Below are 19,826 nucleotides of genomic sequence, written 5' to 3'. Positions count from 1 at the left end.
GTGAGAAGGCAGCTCCCTTTGTGCCTCTTAATTACATACACTTCTCCAGAATGGAGCTGAGGCTTTCAAGCCCCTCTTGTTCTTTTCTCCTAATTCAAAACCTTTCAGAGGAAACTCAAGACCAGCCACCTAGGCAACACAGGTTTCAGACACATATGTTTTTAAAATTATGTTTATTTAGCGTATGTACACATAAAAGAGAAATCACCCTCTGACCCCACCCAGCAGAAAACATGCACAAACCCAAGGTATATGTGGAAAGGAGGGACCCCGACCCCAAGTTAGCGGTTGGGATGGTGCAATCCTGTGAGTCAAGGGCCGCAGGAGAGGGCTGGACTCAAGTGTCGGGCAGCCTGGAGCCCCCTGCTGCTGGCCCTAAAACAAGCGTGCGCCATAGCCAAAGGTCTGTTTGATGCCTTCAAAGTAGTACCGCTGCCAGCCCTGCCGTGTCCTCTCTTCCTCAGGGGCAGGGATGCCGCGGCCTTCCATGCACAGCTCAGTCTCTCCACTCTTGTCAATGAAGGTCAACGTGATGGTGGCAAAGTGCCCTGTGGAAAGGCAGAGGGAGGTTTCAGATCCAGTGTTTCCGCAAAAGTTTATGACAAGGGGGAAAAGAAAACATTCTGGGCATGATGGCAATTAACAAATCATGCTTACTTACCCTCTGGCCAAGATTTAAACCTCCACTTCATCGCAATATGTTTCTCAGGAACCTAAAAGAATCAAAAAGCCCAGTCTATAGTACAGACCACAATGGACCCACTCCTGGCTAAGGTTAGCCGTCTGTCTCCGTAGGAGTCTATCATCTGTGAAATTATATTACTTGCAAGAGAATTCAAATTGCATCATTCTTTTAAAAAATAAAATATGTTTTTATTGACCAAAGAGGTTAAAGCCTTAAATTTTACCTACCACAAGCTGAGAAAAAATGAATGGTCTCTCATCTGACCAGACAGAGGCTAGAACCTGGGTCGTGGGCCAGCAGGTACTTACCAGATCAGTAAATTCCCCAGAGACGTTGCCATCTACCATGTGAAACTTCCCACCTTTGTCTGCTTCTAACATTGCGGGAGCATGGGTAAAGGCCTGAACCAGCTATTAAAAAAAAAAAAAAAAAAAAAAAAAAGAAAAGAAAAGAAAAAAAAAAAGAGGCAGGGAGAAGATGCATGGCTCTCATCAGGATCCAGGGACAGATGCTAGCTGAAACTGGCATGTCTCAACTCTCCTTTCCAAGGATGCCACTCTGCCCAACGAGCAGGTCCTGGGTCTCTATATTCTCTTCCATGATGCCATTCCTTTCAGCCTATTCACTTTTCTAACAAGAAGGCTGAGTGGTTCCCACTAAACATGACCCCAAATTAGTACAAATAGAAAAAAGAGAGAGGAAGGGAAAGTCTACTTTGATGTGTGGCTGAACAAAGGTGTCTTCCCTTTGCCTCTATTTGCATCAGGGAAGCCTCATGGTTCTAGCGATTGGTACCTCCCTGCATACTAAGGTGGCTTGCCCACAACCCAAGATACCTGGCAAGGTAGACAGTATGAGGCCTGAGGGACAGTCACACTTACCTCTTGGGTGGTAAACACTCTATAGAGTTCCTCTGGTGATGTCAAAAAGGTTTCTCTAAGGGTGATCTTACAAGTAGGGATTTTGACACCAACAGGTTTAGCCTGGATTTTTTGAGGAGCAGATTTAGTCTGTGAAAGTCAAAGTGGAAGGGTCTGTTTAGAGGAATGGTAAAACCTCAATAAAGCCCCAGAACAGACTTCCCATGAATCCTCCCAGAAATTTTCACCTATAAAGATGATTATTCAAGGAGTTTGAAAGACTCCGTGTTTGGAGCTATTTCGGTTAAGAGAATTATTCCAGAAACATTCTCTATTTCCACACTGTCACTCTAGAACAACTTTGGTACTCATTTAAAAACTCATCAGCCAAGGTTGGGGCTGTAGCTCAGTGGCAGAGAGCTTGGCTAGCATGTGTGAGGCACTGGGTTCGATCCCTAGGACCACATATAAATACATTAAAGGTATTGTTTCTATCTACAACTAAAAAACATTTAAAAAACAAAAACCCATCAGCCAAAGGACAAGCCCACTGTTATATACTTTTTTGTGTATAGTACTGAGGATCCAACTCAGCAAGTGCTCTACCACTGAGCTACATCCCCAACTTTTTAAAATTTTTGAGACAGGGTCTCAATGAGTTTGTCCATGCTGGCCTTGACCTTGTGATCTTTTAACCTCTACCTCCCAAGTAGCTGAGATTCACCACACCCAGCTTCATTAGGCACTTCTGAAGAGCTTAGCATAACTCTCAAGCAGAACATCTATTTGGAAGGAGGAGCTAGGATATAAGCTCAGCAGCGGAGTGCTTTCCGAGCATATGTAAGATGCTGGGTTGATTCCTGGCACCCTGCCTCTCACCCCCAAAGCAGGAAGCATTTCCCCACTCTTATTTCCAGAATATTCATCACTGCACTGACAAAGATACCAGGGCTCCAAACTAAGTAGAGCTTGAACCACATAAATGCTACATCTCTAGGTAAATTATATGCTCACACTACAACTGGGATGAGATGGAATTTCCTGATGGGCGAAGTTAGTGTATGACATGAGATCTTCAATATCTAAGTATGAAATACAATACCCCAGTCCCAACACTGAAGACTTTTATATAGGTAAAGATGATCTTATGCTCATAAACTCCTAAATGGTGTTAAGTCCAATCTAAAATCACACTTTGAAGTCCCCAATGGCTTCCCTTTGCTCTAGGGATCCACTATACATGTATTAAAAACCAAACAAACAAAAAACAAAAAAAACAGGTTAAAGGTGGACAGATAACTACATATTATGGACTCTAAAAAGCACAAGGAGCAGATCATAGACTTCTCTGGCTTCAAGGTTAGGGTCAGAGGAAAAGTCGACATGGAATAAGGAAGGCAGTCTCTCAAAAGTCTTTGCAGGGCTGGGGAGATAGCTCAGTTGGTAGAGTGCTTGCCCTGCAAGCACAAGGCCCTGGGTTCGATCCCCAGCACCGCGGGGGGGGGGGGGGGAGTCTTTGCAGACACCCTCCCCACACTGCCCAGGAATAATACTGTTTACCTTGCGCTCCTCAGTTTTCAGTGCTGGCTGCCCTGCTGGGTCTACTGACTCTCCATTCACTGTAGGCAAGATCATGCCCTGCGTGAACTCTGAAAAGACAAAATCCCAGCTCATGGAAGTTGTATCTTAGCAACAGTTTGACAAACACAGCCATCTAAGCCAGAATGAGATAATGACTAGAAAAGGACATCTTAATCTATTTTACATTTTTACCTTTGGTCTATGCCAGACAGGTCTCTGAGTATAGGTTATACAATACAGTATGTTCACTGGAATTATCTCAAAAACCTTAACCTTCACTGACTTGGAAGCATTATAACTTGTTAAATGCACGTAAGGTCTATTACTCAAGGCAGCCAGTAAATGGAGTAGCACTTGTGTGTTCAGCCCCTTTACTCCACTGTCTTACCTCTGTAGAAGAGTTATAACTAGTTGGCACTAAAGCACTAAAAGAACACCACTTTCCTTGCTGGTTCTTTTTTTTTTTTGGGTGCTGGGGATCGAACCCAGGGCCTTGTGCTTACAAGGCAAGCACTCTACCGACTGAGCTATCTCCCCAGCCCCCTTGCTGGTTCTTTTGATGGTTATTTTATGTACCCCAGCACCCAGATCAGAACAAATTGGCAGAAATAAAATTCCAGAGGAAGAGCTGAGCTGACCTCTATTCTAACCTCCTAAGTACCCCTGGAGAATGCATATCAAAGACAGTCCAGGATTATACTCAAGTAAGGAGTCCAGGGAATGCCAACGCTTACATCAGTGCTGTACAATGGAAGTATAATGTGAGACTCAAACGTAATTAAAATTTTCTAGTAGTCACACTAAGAAGTAATAAAATAGATAAATTTTACTAGTATATTTAACCTAATGTAGCCAAACTACCATTCAACATGTTATCAATATTCAAAAATTGAGATATTTTACTTTTTTTTTTGGGGGGGGTGGGGGGGTACCAAGTCCTCAAAATTCACATTTTAAATGCATAGCAAATCTCAATTTGGACTAGCCACAGTTCAAGAGTTTAATAGTTAACATATTAGACAATGCTGCTCTATAGCTTTCTCTTACTCTGAGCTTACAGACTGACTACAACATGAAATAAGCCCACTCTTCCCAAATCTTGACTCATCTGCCAAAGAAAGGACAGTCAGGTCCCTCAGTGACAGGTGGAAGAATGCCTCCTCAAGGCACATGTAACTACTCAAGGGATACCTGTTTTGAGGGTGCTGATGTAAATTCCCATTGCTTCTCTTAGAAGTTTCACCCCTTCTTCCTTCATTAAGGCCACGAGATTTGTGTCAGGCTCATCTTTGGCAAGGCTCACACTAATCTGGGTGAAAGATCAGAAGTAAGTGGTAAATAACTTGAGGGACACCCACATCATGGCATGTGGGTACTGAGCAATCAGATAACTGCTGACCATTTCCAAAGGAAATGTGCAGACTTGGAGCATTCATACAATCCCATTAGTGTTCCTTCTCATGTCCTTCTGCTAAGGCAAAGGTGGCCAATAATGGAACCCAATCCACTAGCTAAAGCAAGGAAATTAAGTAAGTGCAAGTTGCTCTGGAAGCATCCAATGGCACTATATACCTAGAAAATCATCTGTGATTTCTAGAACTACTAGACTGTAGTTCTGAATGTTTGGATCAAGTCTGGGCTATTAATCATTTTTCTCATCTGAGAATAAGAGGAAAAGGAGGACTCTGATAAGGAGTTAGGAAGCACAAACCTCCACTTCGTCCACACTGTTTTCATCAGACAAATTGGGGATCTCCACATGTCCCTTGTACTGAACTCCTGACTTGGAGGTACCTGTCAAAAGCAATGTCATTAGTTTTCCTTTGTGGGAGAGGTCTCTTCTAAATGTCCTAAAGAGCACTACCCCACTTATGCTTCTTTTGGATAGCTGAACTGTTTACTCAGAGAATGCCACATGCCAGATACAATCTATACCTACTACCCCAAAGTTTTTCCTCACTTGATTATTAGAAATCAACTGTGTTACTACCGTGTGGGACCAAGAACTACACAGACTGAACTAGTGCCCAGGGAGAACTTAGGTCAATAGCCAATTCAGTCGGTTCTGCTAGAACACTTGCTTTGAAAAGACAGTTATTTCAATGTGATAGCTATACGAGAGAAGAATTTGATTATGAGAATTTCATATTTGCTTCTATGTGATTTCATCCATGAACAACATTAAGCAAACACAGAAAAGTACACAAAGCTGAACCAAGCTGCAGAGGAATACACAAAACACACATCTCAACGATCTACCTGCCCATGACCTGGGTTTATTGCATGTTATAAGATACAACCATAAACAGTTGGTGTTGGAAAATTCCTTCTAATTTCCTATGACCCTCTCTCCACCTCTTCACAACTGCCCTCAAGCTGCAACCTCTGATGCCAAATATCACAAGGAAACTTTAGGTCTTTTTCAAGGTGATACACCATACTTACTATTGAATTTACATGTTTCTTTGCATATAACATATAAAATTGTGTTACTGAAAGTTTTTGGGTACTGTGTCCCTAATCTCATCTTCCCTTTAAACTTGGTTTTAATTGAATGATTTTTGTAGTGCATCAACTTTTAAGAACATATGATGAAAGTCAGCAAAACTGACTCAAAATTAACCAACATTTACCTTCATCTTTCAGGTTTCAGTTTCTTAAATTGTAAGAGGGGAATAGGGCAAGATATGAGGTACCTTCTGGACTTTAGGTATACTTTAAAAACAACAAATCATGGATGAATTTATCTATTATCACTCTTTTTATTATTACCATTCACTTAAGAAAAATCTGAAGTGCACCCCAACAGAGTGGCTATCTAATACTTCTTTAGCTTTATGGGATTTAATTGGTTTTGCAGTCCTGGGGATTGACATGCTAGGCAAGCACTCTACCTCTTGGCCACATCCTAAGCTCAGCTTTATGCATTTTAAAATTCAGCCTCTGAACTGTTAGGACCACCCAAGTGGTGTGCACACATCACCCCAATTCTTTCCTAAGATCACCACAGATGGAACATTTTAAATAATGGCAGAGGCTGTAGCTCTACTGCCATTAGCAAGCCCAAGGTCCAGGGTTTGATCTTAGCACGGCGGGGGGGGGGGGGGGGGGGGGGGGAATTAAAAACGCCAAAAGACTGTATTATAAAAAGCTAGGCGTGGTGGCACACACCTGTAATCCCAGAGGCTTGAGAGGCTGAGGCAGGAGGATCAAAAGTTCAAAGCCAGCCTTGGCAACTTAGCAAGGTCCTAACTAACTTAGTGAGACACTGTCTCAAAATAAAAAAGGGATGGCTCAGTGACAGTGCCTTTGGCTTCGATCCTTGCTACAAAACAAACAACAAAAACAACAACAAAACTCCCTCTTCACAAGACAGAGGTTGCCAGCCTAAGGAAATAGGACATTATGCACCCCAACACAGTTCAAGGCCAAAAGATGCAGTGCCCAGCACTTCACTGGTGGAACTCATGAAACCCAGAGAGAGAGGAATCTGTTTAGGGTCCCAAGTGGCAGAGCAATTTCAGCACCTAATGCTGATGCACTCAAAAGTAATGTTGTCTTGTCCCTTCAAGAGTTCCTAACTCCTCAAAAACTGTTTTCTCCAGCTCTCTAGCAGGTCAATGGAAACACAGTTAATCTCTTCTCTTGAGAGTACAGAAAATACTTACCTGTCCAGTTTAGTTTGATGCTCCATTCATAAAAGAAGATAAGTTTGCCTTTTCGATTGTTAATGGATGCCTCTCCATCAAGCTTACTCACTTCTGTCACCTCACACTTCCCTTCCTCATTTTGCACCTTTACTGCCAGGAACAGTGTTTTCAGCTTTTCTGTGGACCAATTTGAAGCATCCCTCTCTGTCCTGCAAAATAAACCCCCAAACTATGGACCAGCAATCAAGTTGAGGACACGCTGCTTGCTCTATGCAAGAGAACGCAAGTTAAAGGTCTGACCAATAGATTGGGGGGAAAAAAAACCCCACAAAAATTCTCAGTCCTGCTCCTGCATGTCCATAAAGATGTCACTATTAGGAAAACATGAAGTGGTATATTATCAACAAAGACAAGTACTGTACAGAATGGCACAAACTAAAGAGAAAGTTAAGCTCTGCATGATCCTTGATTCTTTAACATGGCGCCCCCATCTGACCAAAAGGAAAACTGCACATGCTGCCGAGGTCAGAACCACAGACCGGACCACGGAATACAGTTTTTAATTAAAATGTCCAGGAAAGAGTAAACTAACTGTGTTTCTGCACAGAGTTCTGACCTATCAGATTTAGGCTGTACTATAATAAACACCTTACATTCTAGTTTCCCTAGGTGGCCACAAAAACTGAAGTCGGCGTTTTAAAAACAGTTTTAACAGAAATCAGGTTAAGTACTTTGGGTATGGCAAAAAAAGAGATGAGTGAAACAGAGAAAAATCATCTTTCTTCCCACTTATTAACTTTAAAATAATAGCAAAAATAGCTGCAACAGAGTAAAATCACAGTAAACATTATGAACAAAGGTCAACAGAGTTCAAAGATAAGGAAATATTACTTCTTTTAAGAACCGTTTGGCTATAAAACCAAGACTGCGCGGCAACCTGGAGTTACAACACAACCAACTTAACAGTTCCGGGTGAGAGGCTGCAGCCGTCTTCAGCATCCCAGCTCTGAGCACCTGCAGATGCAGAACCTTCTCCCTCTGAACTGAGGCAGCAGTTCTCTACGACTGACTTTTAATTTCACCGCAAGCCGCAAAACAGGAATTACAGCGCCCGGGTCCTGACACTTCCATAGCAATCTCCCAACACAGCCCCAAGGAGTTTGGGTCTCACTGACTCCTCCGGCCACGTGTAGAACGCATTTCCCTGCTCAGGCTTGATGCAGCAACTTGGGCGTTCTGTTCGGTACGAAATTCCTCCTCTGGGACACAGCCGTCCGCGACGACCCTTTCGCCCCAAAGAGAGACGATGGCCGGGGGTGGAGAGGCCTGGGGCTGCGAACGCCTGCCACAGGAAGCACCCACCCCCATCCCAGGACAGGGCTGCCTGGGCCCCAGCTCTGTCCGGCCCGAGGTTCCAGGAACCCCAAATCCCCAGCCGGGTCGCAGGGCTCCTGCGGCCTGCCTCGCCAACCCTCACCAGTGCCAGTTGTTGACGTTGGTGGCGTCCGCCCGCTCCTCCACGATCCAGCGTGGGTCACCCTCACCCCACTTGGCCATCGGCTTTCCTATCGCACCTCCACCAGCTCCCAAGCAGCCGCAGACACAGCCTTAGGACCGCTTGGTCCCAGCCGCCCGGCAGCGCCTGGAAACTACTAGAAGCGGTCGCAGCACCTCCTGGCTTGCTTTTCCCTCCACCCCACCCCCTCCCCGCCTTAACTTCCGGCTCCTCCCCACTTCCACCAGCTACTTCCGTTCAAACTTGCCGGCCCATCGAGTAGAGTAGGTTCCGCTTGTCCTAGAGTTCCTTCCTACTCCCTCAGGGGCCCGAAATCCAGCCTCTCACATTACCATTGCTCACCGGTAAGGACACAAAGGATAGGTCTCATTGTTTATTTAAGCTCTAAATCGGCCTTGCTGAGCCTCATGGGAGTTGTAGTCTTGTTAAGTGACCCTTTGGCTAACCGCGGAAGGTCGTACGGAAAGTGAAGGAAATGACCTAGCACAGCACGCGGGGGCTTCTGGGGCAGTAGTCAAGAAGCCCCACGGCTCAAGGGAACAGCGTCTGTTCGCCGAGGCCAGAGAACTACAACTCCCAGGATGCTTTGCAACAGTGTTCTTCGCCCAAGACTTCCCCGAAATTGAACCCTTCCGCCCCTTCTCTGGGCCGCACAGCTCTGACTAGAAAGGCTGGTCCCGCGGCAGAGGCTGGCGTTGTCCTGAGAGGGAGGGCTCGGTGTGGAAGAGGTGAGGGTGTCCCAAGCCCCTTGTGCCGCGTATATGGCCGAGTCCACTCTTCGCATCGAGATATTTCCCCCTTCTCTGAAGCGTCCTTACATCCCCACGCTTGCCTGGTTCTCTAGTTGGGCCACACTGGGTAGCCGCAGTACGCTTGGGGTTGAGCCCCAGAATTTACTTCAAAATCTGACCTTTGGTTCTGAACGAGCATCTGCCCTGCTAGGGATCCGCCGAGCGCTGGCGACTGCGGTAGATCCGTGTCTTCCTGGACGTTCGTCTGTAGTGTCACCCTGTTTTGGCTCACGTTCTCTCAGTTCCCAAAACTCACCTGGAAACTGAGTCTGTTTCTCAGTAGCTGGTTTTTAGAGTGTCCTTAGGTAGAGAACGTCGTGGTTGTGTTTTGTTTTGTTTTTAACTGATCCTTCTGTTGTCCTATGTCATCTTCCTGTTCTCCCTCTGATCTGTCACCCTGCCTTGTGGGCTGTCAGTATAGAGGTGACGAAAGGGACAAGCCTCTCTGAAATATTTTAAATCAAGTTAAAGCACCTTTCTAAGTTATTGTTTAAATTGTCCCTAAGTGCTTTGTAACTTCTAGAGCTGTCACATCATTATCTCTTTACTTTCCATGTAAATGTAGCTTCTCCTTTGATACTAGAAGTACAAATTGGTTTTAGATATCCACTGCCATTGTTTAAAAAAAATTCCAGAACTCCTTTGGTAGAGTATTGGGTTTTAAAGACACATTCTATACTTATCTGTAGATATTTACCATAGTGAAGATCTGCCCTAGTTTTCCCAGGAGTGAAAAATTGATAGTTAAAAGGACCATACAAGATGGTGGAAATGAATGGTCTAGGAGCTAGAAAACCTGGACTGTAGTTTGTAATAGGCGTGATTAACAAAAGTTACTTTGAAATTTAATACTTCTATGCCTTGTTTTCCTTGTGAGTGAAATGGAAAAGGAATTTGCCAGGCCTATTCAGGATTATTCTGAGAATTAAATGAATGACAGTGCTTTATATGAAATTGTTTATGTGCCAGAGACTTATGTATGGTTTATACACACCTTAATATTTGTGGCCACTTATGAATTTTTATATTAAATTAAGTTAAAAAATCTTTACATTTTTTAATACAAGTGCATACAAGTATTTCTATTAGCTTTTCTCAAGTTACTATAATGATTAATTAATAAATGTTAGTGATGGGCATAATTTTCTGTCAGGCGCTAAGCACTTTATATGTTTTACTTGATTTAAGCATAGCAAGCCCTTAAGGTAGATCATCTGTTGAGCCTATTTTGCAGATGAGGAAACCAAGACATAAAGATGTCCATAAGACAATCAACACTAAAAAGAATTAACATTTAGTGTTTACTTTCTGATAGGCACTTTGTTAGATTTTCTGAGCCTTATTTGTTACTCCCTGCAATGCTGTATGGTTTCTAGTTTTTTGCAAGGCTTGAAAGTGAAGTCAATGACCTAGTTTGTTCAGAATCAGAGACACCAAGATTTGAATTCAAGGTTGCCTGACCACAACACCTGTATTTGTACTACCTAGGGGTGTTTTCATTATGTCTGCCAGCTTTTTTTTTATTGGGTTTTGACTCCTTAGAATTAAGTACAGAAAAAGGACTTTTAAGCCACTTCTGTGTTCAGAGGAATCAATTAGCGCTGTCTGTATTGAGAAGGAATGAGAGTAGAAAGTTCCCACTGTATCTTTTACATCCCTGTATCCCCTGAGTTGAAAACAGAAAGTGGGAGTATAGTACGTTAAGGGCCATCAAAAGCCCCAGGAAGGTTCCCATGATGGACACTTTTATTGAGAAAGGTGCTATTGAAATTCCTTTTTTTGAAGTAAAAGGAAAAGCAAATTGGTTCTTTAGAATTTGATGCTGGGTAGCCTTTGGAGTTAACTTTTGTTGCTATGGAAGTTTTGGTCCCTTATTCTTGGTTTAAACCATAGTTTTCACTTTAATCCAGTTGGCATTGATGGTTTAGTTTGTAATTCTAGGATAAAAACTTGTTTTTTTTGCAGGATGAACTCTAATTTTAGAATAGTTATGACAGGGACTTGTGGTCCTTTGTATTTTATTTTTTTGACCATGCTGTCATTTCCTAAATTTTGGCCAGTTTGTTAATAAAATAATCATGATTTGGAGGCAGGGTAACTGCTTCTTTTAATTGTTTTGACATCATCCTTTCAAGCATTTAAAAAACAAATATGAGAATGAGATTCTTGTCATTTTGATGCACTGTAGTTTCCCCAGAACCTGGAACAGTACCTCAGTGGTGACACTCGCTAAATGTATGTTAAATGTAGTTATTCTGTTTTGTTTGTCCTTTCATTGATTTTTGTGTCTTCAGCAAAGTTTGTGATGAATTCCTACAGCATTAACCTGCCTCGTGCTTTTTCCTGTATGCATACCTGTGCTGAATACAGTTCCGTTGTAGGATCTTTTTTTTTTTTTTGTGGTACCAAGGATTGAATCCAGAGCCTAACCACTGAACCGCACCCTTGGCTCTTTTTAATTTTGAGACAGGGTCTCACTAAGTTACTTAGGGCCTCTCAAAGTTGCCTGAGGCTATCTTTGAACTTGCAGTTTTCCTGCCTCAGCCTCCCAAGCCACTGGAATTACAGATGTGTGCCACCACACCTGGCTGTTGTAGGTTCTTTTAGGATGACTCTGTCTTCCACTATTTTTATACACCTTATGACACCTCAGAGAGTATCTTGAATAAAGTGGATATTCTCAGAATGAATGACTATTTCTTGGGAGTTAGAGAATCAAAAGTATGATATGATCAGTTGGAAATCCAAAGATCTGATTTTATATGGTAGGTTCAGTATTTGCTTTACTAGATTCTTTTCTGTATTCCTGGTTTCTATGAACAGTTAATAGTGAAGAAACTTTTGGAGCTTTTGGAAGGAAAGCTTTTGGAACTTTTCTGGAAAGGACTCAGAAAGGGTACATATAACTGTCTTCTTGCTCCAGATGAATCGGACAAAAGGTGATGAGGAGGAATATTGGAACAGCTCCAAGTTCAAGGCTTTCACCTTTGATGATGAAGATGATGAACTCTCACAGGTAGGTTTCCACAAACAATTGCCAAAGGTCGCAGTCACCTCTGTGATACTCTAAAATTCCTTCCCCTTACATCCTGGGTAACCCACCTTTTGACCATGTGTCCATTCAGTTCAGAAATGTTTTGGGTCAGATCTTCAGAAAGACCTATGTGTTTCTCAGCTTTCTCTTGCTACCACAAAGTACCTTAAATAATCAACTTATAAAGAAAAAGGTTTGTTTGACTCTCAGGTTTGGAGGTTCAAGAGCATGATTTGTTGGCTCCATTGCTTTGAGTATGGCCCAAACACATGGTGGAGCAAAACCACTCACTTCATGGCTAGGGGGTGAGAGAGGAATAGGAAGGGTTAATGTCCTATAATTTCATTTGACAGCATGCCCCCAGTGATCCAAGGACCTCCCACTAAATCCCATCTTTTCAATGATTCAACCACTAAATTCCACCTCTTAAAGGTTCTTCCACCTCTCAGTAACACCACTCTGAGGACGAAGTCTTAACACAGAGGCCTTTGGGGGACAATTGAAGATTCAAACTATCGCAGCCTTCCTGGAGAAAGCCTCTCAAGAAAGAAAGATTATAAAAACTTACTCTCTGCCCTTCTTTTCTTTTTTTTCTTTTTTTCTGTGATTCTAGGGATTGAACCCAGGGGCACTCTAACACTGAGATGCATCCCCAGCCCTTTTTAAGTTTTATTTTGAGACATTATCTCACTAAATTGTTGAATATGGCCTCAAATTTGTAATGCTCTTGGGCCACTGGGATGACAGGTATGCGCCACATACCTGACTTACTTTACCTTGAGATGATTCATTCCTTTCAGGGTTGTCCCCCCCACCGAGAACTCCAGGTATTTTATTAATGTGATATAACATAATTTTTTTTGAGATGGGATCTCTCCATGTTGCTCAGTCTGGTCTCAATACTCCTGTGCTCAAGTGATCCTTCTGCCACAGCTTCCTGAGGAGCTAGGATCACAGGTGTGCACCACACACCTGATTACTTTATTCTTGAAAGATGTCCTGTGTTGGAAGATTCATTTTATTGTGTCTTTTTTACATATGGAGAAACCAACTGAATTTTGGAGAAATAAATAAATTCACTCAGGTTTACACTGAAAGTTGTCAAGAATATGATTAGAACTCAAAAGTAACTTTGATTCCTCCTAACTCTTCTCCCTCTGGACTACAGTTGGCTAGAGCATAATTTATTTTCTTGGCCAATATCTGGTATGCTAGGCTTTAGATTGCAGAGGGTGAAATTGTTGGCCATCTTTAAGTTGCACTTATTCAGCCTTCTTGGTTATCAAAGAGAGGAGTGGGAAGCGATGATTGTCTGAGTTTCTTGTCTAATGTCCCTCTGTAGTTAAAGGAATCAAAGCGGGCAGTGAATAGCCTTCGAGATTTCGTGGATGATGATGATGATGATGACCTGGAGCGAGTCAGCTGGAGTGGAGAACCTGTGGGAAGTAAGTAGAAGAGGCTCTTGGAGAATATTGACATTCTGAGTTCTTATCATTAGTAAAGGCTCCACTTGTTTTTCTCCTTAGTGCTAGTCACTAAAGGGAATGAGGTTAGACTGTTATCAGTCTAGCATACTCTGAAAGTTTAGCCCCAGGAAAAGATACTTGGGGAAATAAAACAGTAGTTTCCACATGGCTATCTAGGTTGCCGTCCTATGGCTAATACTTTGCTAGCTATTTCAGACTTACTGTGGTTCTTGTTAAAATGACAGACTCCTAGGCTTTTCTCCAGAAATTCTGATTCTATAGGTTTTTGGAGGGAAAAGGAATATCCTAAGTGAGATCCTAAGTGGCTTAGCAAGACCCTGTCTCAAAATTTTAAAAAATAACATAAAAAGGGCTTGGGATGTGATTCAGTGAGTAAGTGCCCCAGGTTCATTCCCCAGCATCCATAAATAATAAATAAATAAATAGGGATACTGTCACATTATTATTTTTTTTCTTTCAGTACTGGGGATTGAACCCAGGAATGCTTTACCATGACCCTTTTTATTTTGAAATAGGGTCTTGCTAAGTTGCCCTGGCTTGCCTCAAACTTGGGATCCTCTTGTGTTTCCCTCCCAAGTAGGTGAGATTACAGGAGTGTGCCACTGTACCTGACTACCAAAAAAGTAAAAAAAAATATGAATGGTATACATTAACAGTTTCCTTTCCACACTGTTAGAAATCTTCATTCTCTGTCCCTGCCCTCCCAAAAAACAATCAGTGTTGCTTCCTTGTTGTGTAACTATTTAAAGATTATTTTTATATTTGGAAATGCTTATAGGACTATTTATTTTTACCCCTCTACTTACCTAAGCAGTAGCATTTTTTTTTATATCTTGCTCTTTTCGTTTTTTGTTTTTGCAGTGCTGGGGATCAAACTCAGGGCCTTGTGTATGCTAGGCAAGTGCTCTACCACTAAACTATACTCACCAGCCCAACCTTACTCCTTTTATATGATAATAGCTTGAAGATTTTTTTCCATATCAGTATGTGAAGAGCTTTCTTATTCTCTTAATTTTTTAAGTAGTAGCATGTCGAATGGATTACCATAATTTATTTAACCAGTCCACTGTCAATGAACTTTAAATTGTTTCTAACCTTTTATTATTCATATTTCTATTAATAATATTGAATTCTTACCATATGTGATTAAACAAAAGATCAGTTCTTAAAAGTAGAATTACTGGCATAGGATGTCTGCATCATTATTGGATACATAATGCCAAATTGGCTTCCGTGAGGGTTGTACTAGCTTGTACTCCCACCAGCAATGTAGGAGTGTTCCTGTTTTCCCCACAGCCTTGCTACCACATGGCATGATAAAACTTTTTCATTTTACCCATCTTATAAGAGACCAGTGATAGCACATTGTGCTTTTAATTTATAATACTTCTATTAAGAATGAAGTGGAAGCTGGGCATGGTTGCACATGCCTGTAATCCCAGTGACATGGGAGACTGAGATAAGAGGATTGCACGTTCAAGGCCAGCCTCAGCAACTTAATGAAACCCTATCTCTCAAAATTAAAAAAAAAAAAAAAGGGCTGGGGATGTGGCTCAGTGGTAGAGACTTCTAGGTTCAATCTCTAGTACCAAAAAAAAAAAAAAGAAAGTGAGCATTTTTTTCATATATTTAAAAGTTGTTTGAGGGGCAGGGTTTGTGGCTCACTGGTAGAGCGCTTGCCTAGTATGTGTGAGGCACTGGGTTCGATTCTCAGCACATAAAATGAATAAATAATAAAAAAAAGGTATTAAAAAAAGTCATTTGAATTTCCTTTCTGTGACCCATTATTCATGTGCTTTGCCCATTTTTTTGTTGATTAGTCTTTTTGATTCTATCTTTTCCTTCTGCCTATATTGGCCCAGAGCCTCTAATGAAAAGCTTTTAGAGTTTGTTGAATATCAGATAATGTTAATCAGTTTTTTGTCACTGGGAGAAAATACCTGAGAAAATCAACATAGAGGTAGAAAATTTTATTTTGGCTCATAATTTTAGAGGTTTTGGTCCACGGTCAGCTGCCTTCATTGTTTCTGGGCCTGTGGGAGGCAGAACATCAAGGCAAAGGATATGGCAGAGCAGAGCTGCTCAGCTCATTGTAACCAGGAAGCAGAGGGAGCGACAAAGAAGGAGCTCGGGACAAGATACACCCTTCTAGGGCATGCCCCCAGTGACCTACTTCCCTCAACTAGACCCTACCTCCTACAGTTTCTCCAACCTTCCAGTAATGTCATTAAATTATAAATCAATCAATGGATTAATCCAGTGATGCATTTGGAGCCCGTGATTCAGTCACCTTCCCAAAGGACCCACCTCTGAACACTGTTCCTTTAGGGAACAAACTTCAGTACATGGGTCTTTGGGGGATATTCCAGATCCAGACCATAAGAGATGTCAAGCATTTATTTTGGATGTGACTTACTGTCTTAGTTCTTACTGTCTTGCAGGTATCTCATGGTCTATCAAAGAGACTGCAGGTAATAGTGGATCAACCCATGAGGGACGTGAACAGCTAAAGAGCCGAAACAGCTTCTCCTATGCACAACTACCCAAACCTACTTCTACCTACTCCCTAAGCAGCTTCTTTAGAGGTAGAGTGATGATTAATGGGATAGGGAAGTTTTTTTTTTTTGTTTGTTTGTTTCCTTCAGAAAAATACTAAGGCTGTAGTTTTCATTTACTGTAGAAGAAAAAAATTATTGAAGGAAAGTGAATTTTTGGATCTGGCAGCTGAGTATTAGAAGTGGGAGAAATAAATTCACAGGTGTTGGACTATATTTGTATAACTTGATGAACAAATTGACATTAATCCTGTGACAGATATCAAAGAAATTAGCCCATATCAAAATTTCTCCTTGTCCCTTGTGCAGTACTGTTGTGTAGCCAGTGTGGAAGATAGTATGGCAGTTCTTCAAAAAAATTAAAGATAGCATAACCATGTGATTCAGCAGTTTCACTTCTAGGTATATACCAGAAAGAATTGAAAGCAGAGATTTGAATAGATATTTGTACACTAATGTTTGTAGCATTATTCACAATAGTCAAAGATAAAAATGTCCCTGTGTCCATAAGGGAAGAATATGTAAACACAATATGGTATCTGTAATTCAGTGAAATATTTAACCTTAGAAGACATGAAATTCTGATACATGCTAAAATGTGGATGACCCTTAAAGACATTATGCTAAAAAAATGAGAAAGACACAAAAGGACAAATACTATATGACTTCATTTATATGAAATCCCTAGAATAGGAAGATTCATAGAGACAAGAAGTAGGAGGTGGTTACCAAGGACTGGGGCTGAGAAAAATGGAGAGTTACTGATTAAGGACACAGTCTGTTTTTTTTTTTTTTTTTTTTTTTTTGGGGGGGGATGGGTACCAGGGATTGAACTCAGGGGCACTTGACCACTGAGCCACATCCCCAGCCCTATTTTGTATTTTACTTAGAAACAGAATCTTACTGAGTTGCTTAGTACCTTGCTTTTGCTGAGGGTGGCTTTAAATTACGATCTTCCTCCCGAGCTGCTGGGGTTGCAGGTGTGTGCCACTGTCTCAGTTTGGGATGATGAAAAAGTTTTAGTGATAAAACTAAATATGAATGTACTTAATGCTCCTGAATTACATTCTTAAAAATGGTTAGATAGTAAATTTTATTGTTATGTATGTTTTACCAAAGTTAAAACATTTTTTTCTCCTTCATTTTTTCTTGAAATAGCAACTTGAGTTTCTGAAGTCAAGCAAAAACTTTTTAAGCCTTGCATTCGTATTTTGTGTAATAAGATTCTGTACACACTGTATCCTTAAGCAAGTCTAGAAAGCTTTGACTTGAACTCTGTTGACCTCTTCTTTTATGTGTTCTTTACCCTTAGGTAGAACTAGACCTGGAAGTTTCCAGTCTCTTTCTGATGGTAAGGGGTTTCTCTTGATTGCTGTGGGAAATGTTGCTGATCTGGCATCCAGTCTGGCAGGGTCCTAGGGACAGGTGGTAATTTGATTACCAGCTGAACTTTTGCTGAATTTACCACCATTTTTAGAGAAATTTCTGATGCTAAGTAAGGAGATAGAAGTCATTCAAGCTCCAGGGTCAAGAGGTGGCTTCTAGGGATGTTATGGGGAAGAACTGAGATCTACTTTTAGCCACAAAGATACCTTGGGAGGCTACAAGTTTGAAAATATGTGCTTGAGAAGGAAACAGCAGAGGAAAGGAATGACAAGAAACAGGACTTATGGTGCTTTTCTGAATCAGCTGCCTATTCTTTTTCAGCTCTGTCAGACACACCTGCCAAAAGCTATGCTCCAGAGCTGGGGAGGCCCAAGGGGGAGTATAGGGTGAGTTATATCTTAATATTGATGTGACTTTACACAGTGTAAAATACCTAGACCTATTTTACCTTGCTTAACTTCCCCAGCTTTCTGAGCAGATATTAGTCATATGTTGTTTAACGACAGTAATATTCTGAGAAATGTATTGTTAGGAGATGTCATCATCGTACAAACATTGTATGGTGTTCTTACACAAACCTTGATGTTATAGCCTATTATACACCTAGGCTATATGTTATAGTCTATTGTTACTAGGGTTTAAAGTTGTAAAGCATGTTATTGTACTGAATACTGTAGGCAGTTGTAGCACAGTGGTTAAGTATTTGTGTATCTGAATGTATCTTATTCTTTATTTTCTTTTTTTCCTCAGTGCTGGGGATTGAACCCAAGCACTCTAACACTGAGCTATCCCCTCAGCCCTCTATACGTATCTAAACGTGGAAAAGGTATAGTGTAAGTACTAGGCAGTAGGAACTTTTCAGTTCTGTTAGAGTTTTATGGGACCACCATTGCCTATGCTGTCCATCATTGTTTATGTCATTCTACAGCACATGACTGTATTTTACCACCCTCCCAACTTCTTAACCCCCTATTATAAATAAGAAAATTGGGGCTTTCCTGGGGTCTCACAGCTGGGGAAAGGTGGAACTTGGACTCAAAATCTGTTTTTCCAGCTCAGTCCTAGCATACTTTCCTTACCTATTATGCTGACCTTTTTTTTTTTTTTTTTTTTTTTTTTTTTTTTTTTTTTTTTTTTTTTTTTGGTGCTGGGGTTTGAACCCAGGGTCACTTAACCATTGAACCTCATCCATATTTTTTGTATTATATTAAGAGACAGAGTCTTGCTGAATTGCTTAGGACCTTGCTGAGTTGCTGAGATGACTTTGATTTCTCAATTCTCCTGCCTCAGCATCCTAAACTATTGGGGTTACAGGTGTGCATGCCTAGCTATGCTGACTTTTTAAGACTACTTTTTTTTTTTTTTTTTTTTGATACTGGGGATTGAACTCAGGGATACTCGACCACAGAGCCACATCCCCAGCCCTGTTTTGTATTTTATTTAGAGACAGGGTCTCACTGAGTTGCTTAGTGCCTTACTACATTGCTGAGGCTGGCATTGAACTCTTAATCCTCCTGCTTTAGCCTCCTGAGCCACTGGGATTACAGGAGTGCACTACGGCGCCCGATTTGAAGGCTGTACTTTGAAACTCAGTGACCTCACTGCATCTAGAAGCTTGGTGAAACTCATATTCTCATGAAACGTGTAAGAAAGCAAATTGATTCATATGGAAGAAACTGTATTCTAAGATCAAAAAAGAAACATGTCTCAAACTTCTCCATCTCTTTCTCTGGCCAAAAGTGTTAGTTATTTGGATCTCAAAACTTGACTCTAATTGCGTCTAGGGGTTAAAATCCTGAACCAGTAGGCACAGGGTTACTATGCCTGTTATTCATCCCTCTTTGATCCATCTTTTCCTGCCTGTATGGTCCCTGCTCTAGTTACTTCAGAAACTCTAAATAGGACCATCCCAGTTCTTCATTTGTCTCATTGGTTCCCTCCCATAAACTATTTTCCCACTTAGGGACAAAGACAGAGTTTGAGGAGAGGAGCTAGTACACTGATAATTCCGATCCCTTAACTTCCTGGATTTCATGTGTTGCTAATATTCCAGGATTACAGTAATGACTGGAGCCCCAGTGATACAGTACGACGCCTCCGAAAGGGCAAGGTAAGGCCACTGGAGAGACTTCTGGTGGAATTCTTTGGTAAACTGGATAGTTTGTTCCCACAGGAAGGATATCTTGACTTCTCTTTTCAGTTTCCATTTGCTAAATGAAGTGGTTTTGAGGAGGAAAATAATTCCAGTAAGGTTGAAAGTTAGTTGTAAAATCTTTGACAG

At 41.4% G+C, this 19,826-nt stretch overlaps 2 protein-coding genes across 3 annotated transcripts in view; one reads left to right on the top strand and one right to left on the bottom strand.

Moving 5' to 3' along the window:
• Positions 1–156: 156 nt before the first annotated feature.
• On the bottom strand, positions 157–8,484 carry Ahsa1 (activator of HSP90 ATPase activity 1). Of its 2 annotated transcripts, XM_047542450.1 has the most exons (9): positions 8,254–8,482; positions 6,795–6,985; positions 4,838–4,920; positions 4,318–4,435; positions 3,106–3,194; positions 1,567–1,695; positions 994–1,095; positions 662–713; positions 157–548 (listed from the first exon to the last, which is right to left on the bottom strand). In XM_047542450.1, exons 1-9 carry the CDS (start codon positions 8,331–8,333, stop codon positions 376–378), a joined length of 1,017 nt encoding a protein of 338 aa, XP_047398406.1. In that variant the 5' UTR covers positions 8,334–8,482; the 3' UTR covers positions 157–375. The 2 variants fall into 2 exon arrangements, with proteins under 2 accessions (XP_047398406.1, XP_047398407.1); XM_047542451.1 differs by lacking the exon at positions 994–1,095 and having other exon boundaries at positions 8,254–8,484.
• A 423-nt stretch (positions 8,485–8,907) lies between these two features.
• The window catches only part of Vipas39 (VPS33B interacting protein, apical-basolateral polarity regulator, spe-39 homolog), a 29,589-nt gene continuing 18,670 nt past the window's right edge, over positions 8,908–19,826 (top strand). The window contains exons 1-7 of the mRNA XM_047541119.1: positions 8,908–9,020; positions 12,007–12,099; positions 13,460–13,562; positions 16,046–16,189; positions 17,472–17,510; positions 17,867–17,931; positions 19,599–19,655. Of these exons, the coding sequence (XP_047397075.1) occupies positions 12,007–12,099; positions 13,460–13,562; positions 16,046–16,189; positions 17,472–17,510; positions 17,867–17,931; positions 19,599–19,655 (501 nt within the window). The 5' untranslated portion in view covers positions 8,908–9,020. The remainder of the gene's footprint in view (positions 9,021–12,006; positions 12,100–13,459; positions 13,563–16,045; positions 16,190–17,471; positions 17,511–17,866; positions 17,932–19,598; positions 19,656–19,826) is intronic.

This window comes from Sciurus carolinensis, chromosome 2 (assembly GCF_902686445.1).
Source record: "Sciurus carolinensis chromosome 2, mSciCar1.2, whole genome shotgun sequence".
Taxonomy (NCBI): Eukaryota; Metazoa; Chordata; class Mammalia; order Rodentia; family Sciuridae; genus Sciurus; species Sciurus carolinensis.
The sequence above is the reverse complement of the archived record's forward strand: the minus strand, read 5'-3'. Positions and strand labels throughout refer to the sequence as shown.

Coding starts and splice junctions, on each gene's coding strand:
- Ahsa1 (XM_047542450.1), bottom strand. CDS start 8,333: ATGGCCAAGTGGGGTGAGGGTGACCCACGCTGGATCGTGGAGGAGCGG. Junction 3,195..4,317: donor CATCAGCACCCTCAAAACAG/GTATCCCTTGAG, acceptor TTGTCTTTTCAG/AGTTCACGCAGGGCATGATC. Junction 714..993: donor CTGGGGAATTTACTGATCTG/GTAAGTACCTGC, acceptor TGATTCTTTTAG/GTTCCTGAGAAACATATTGC.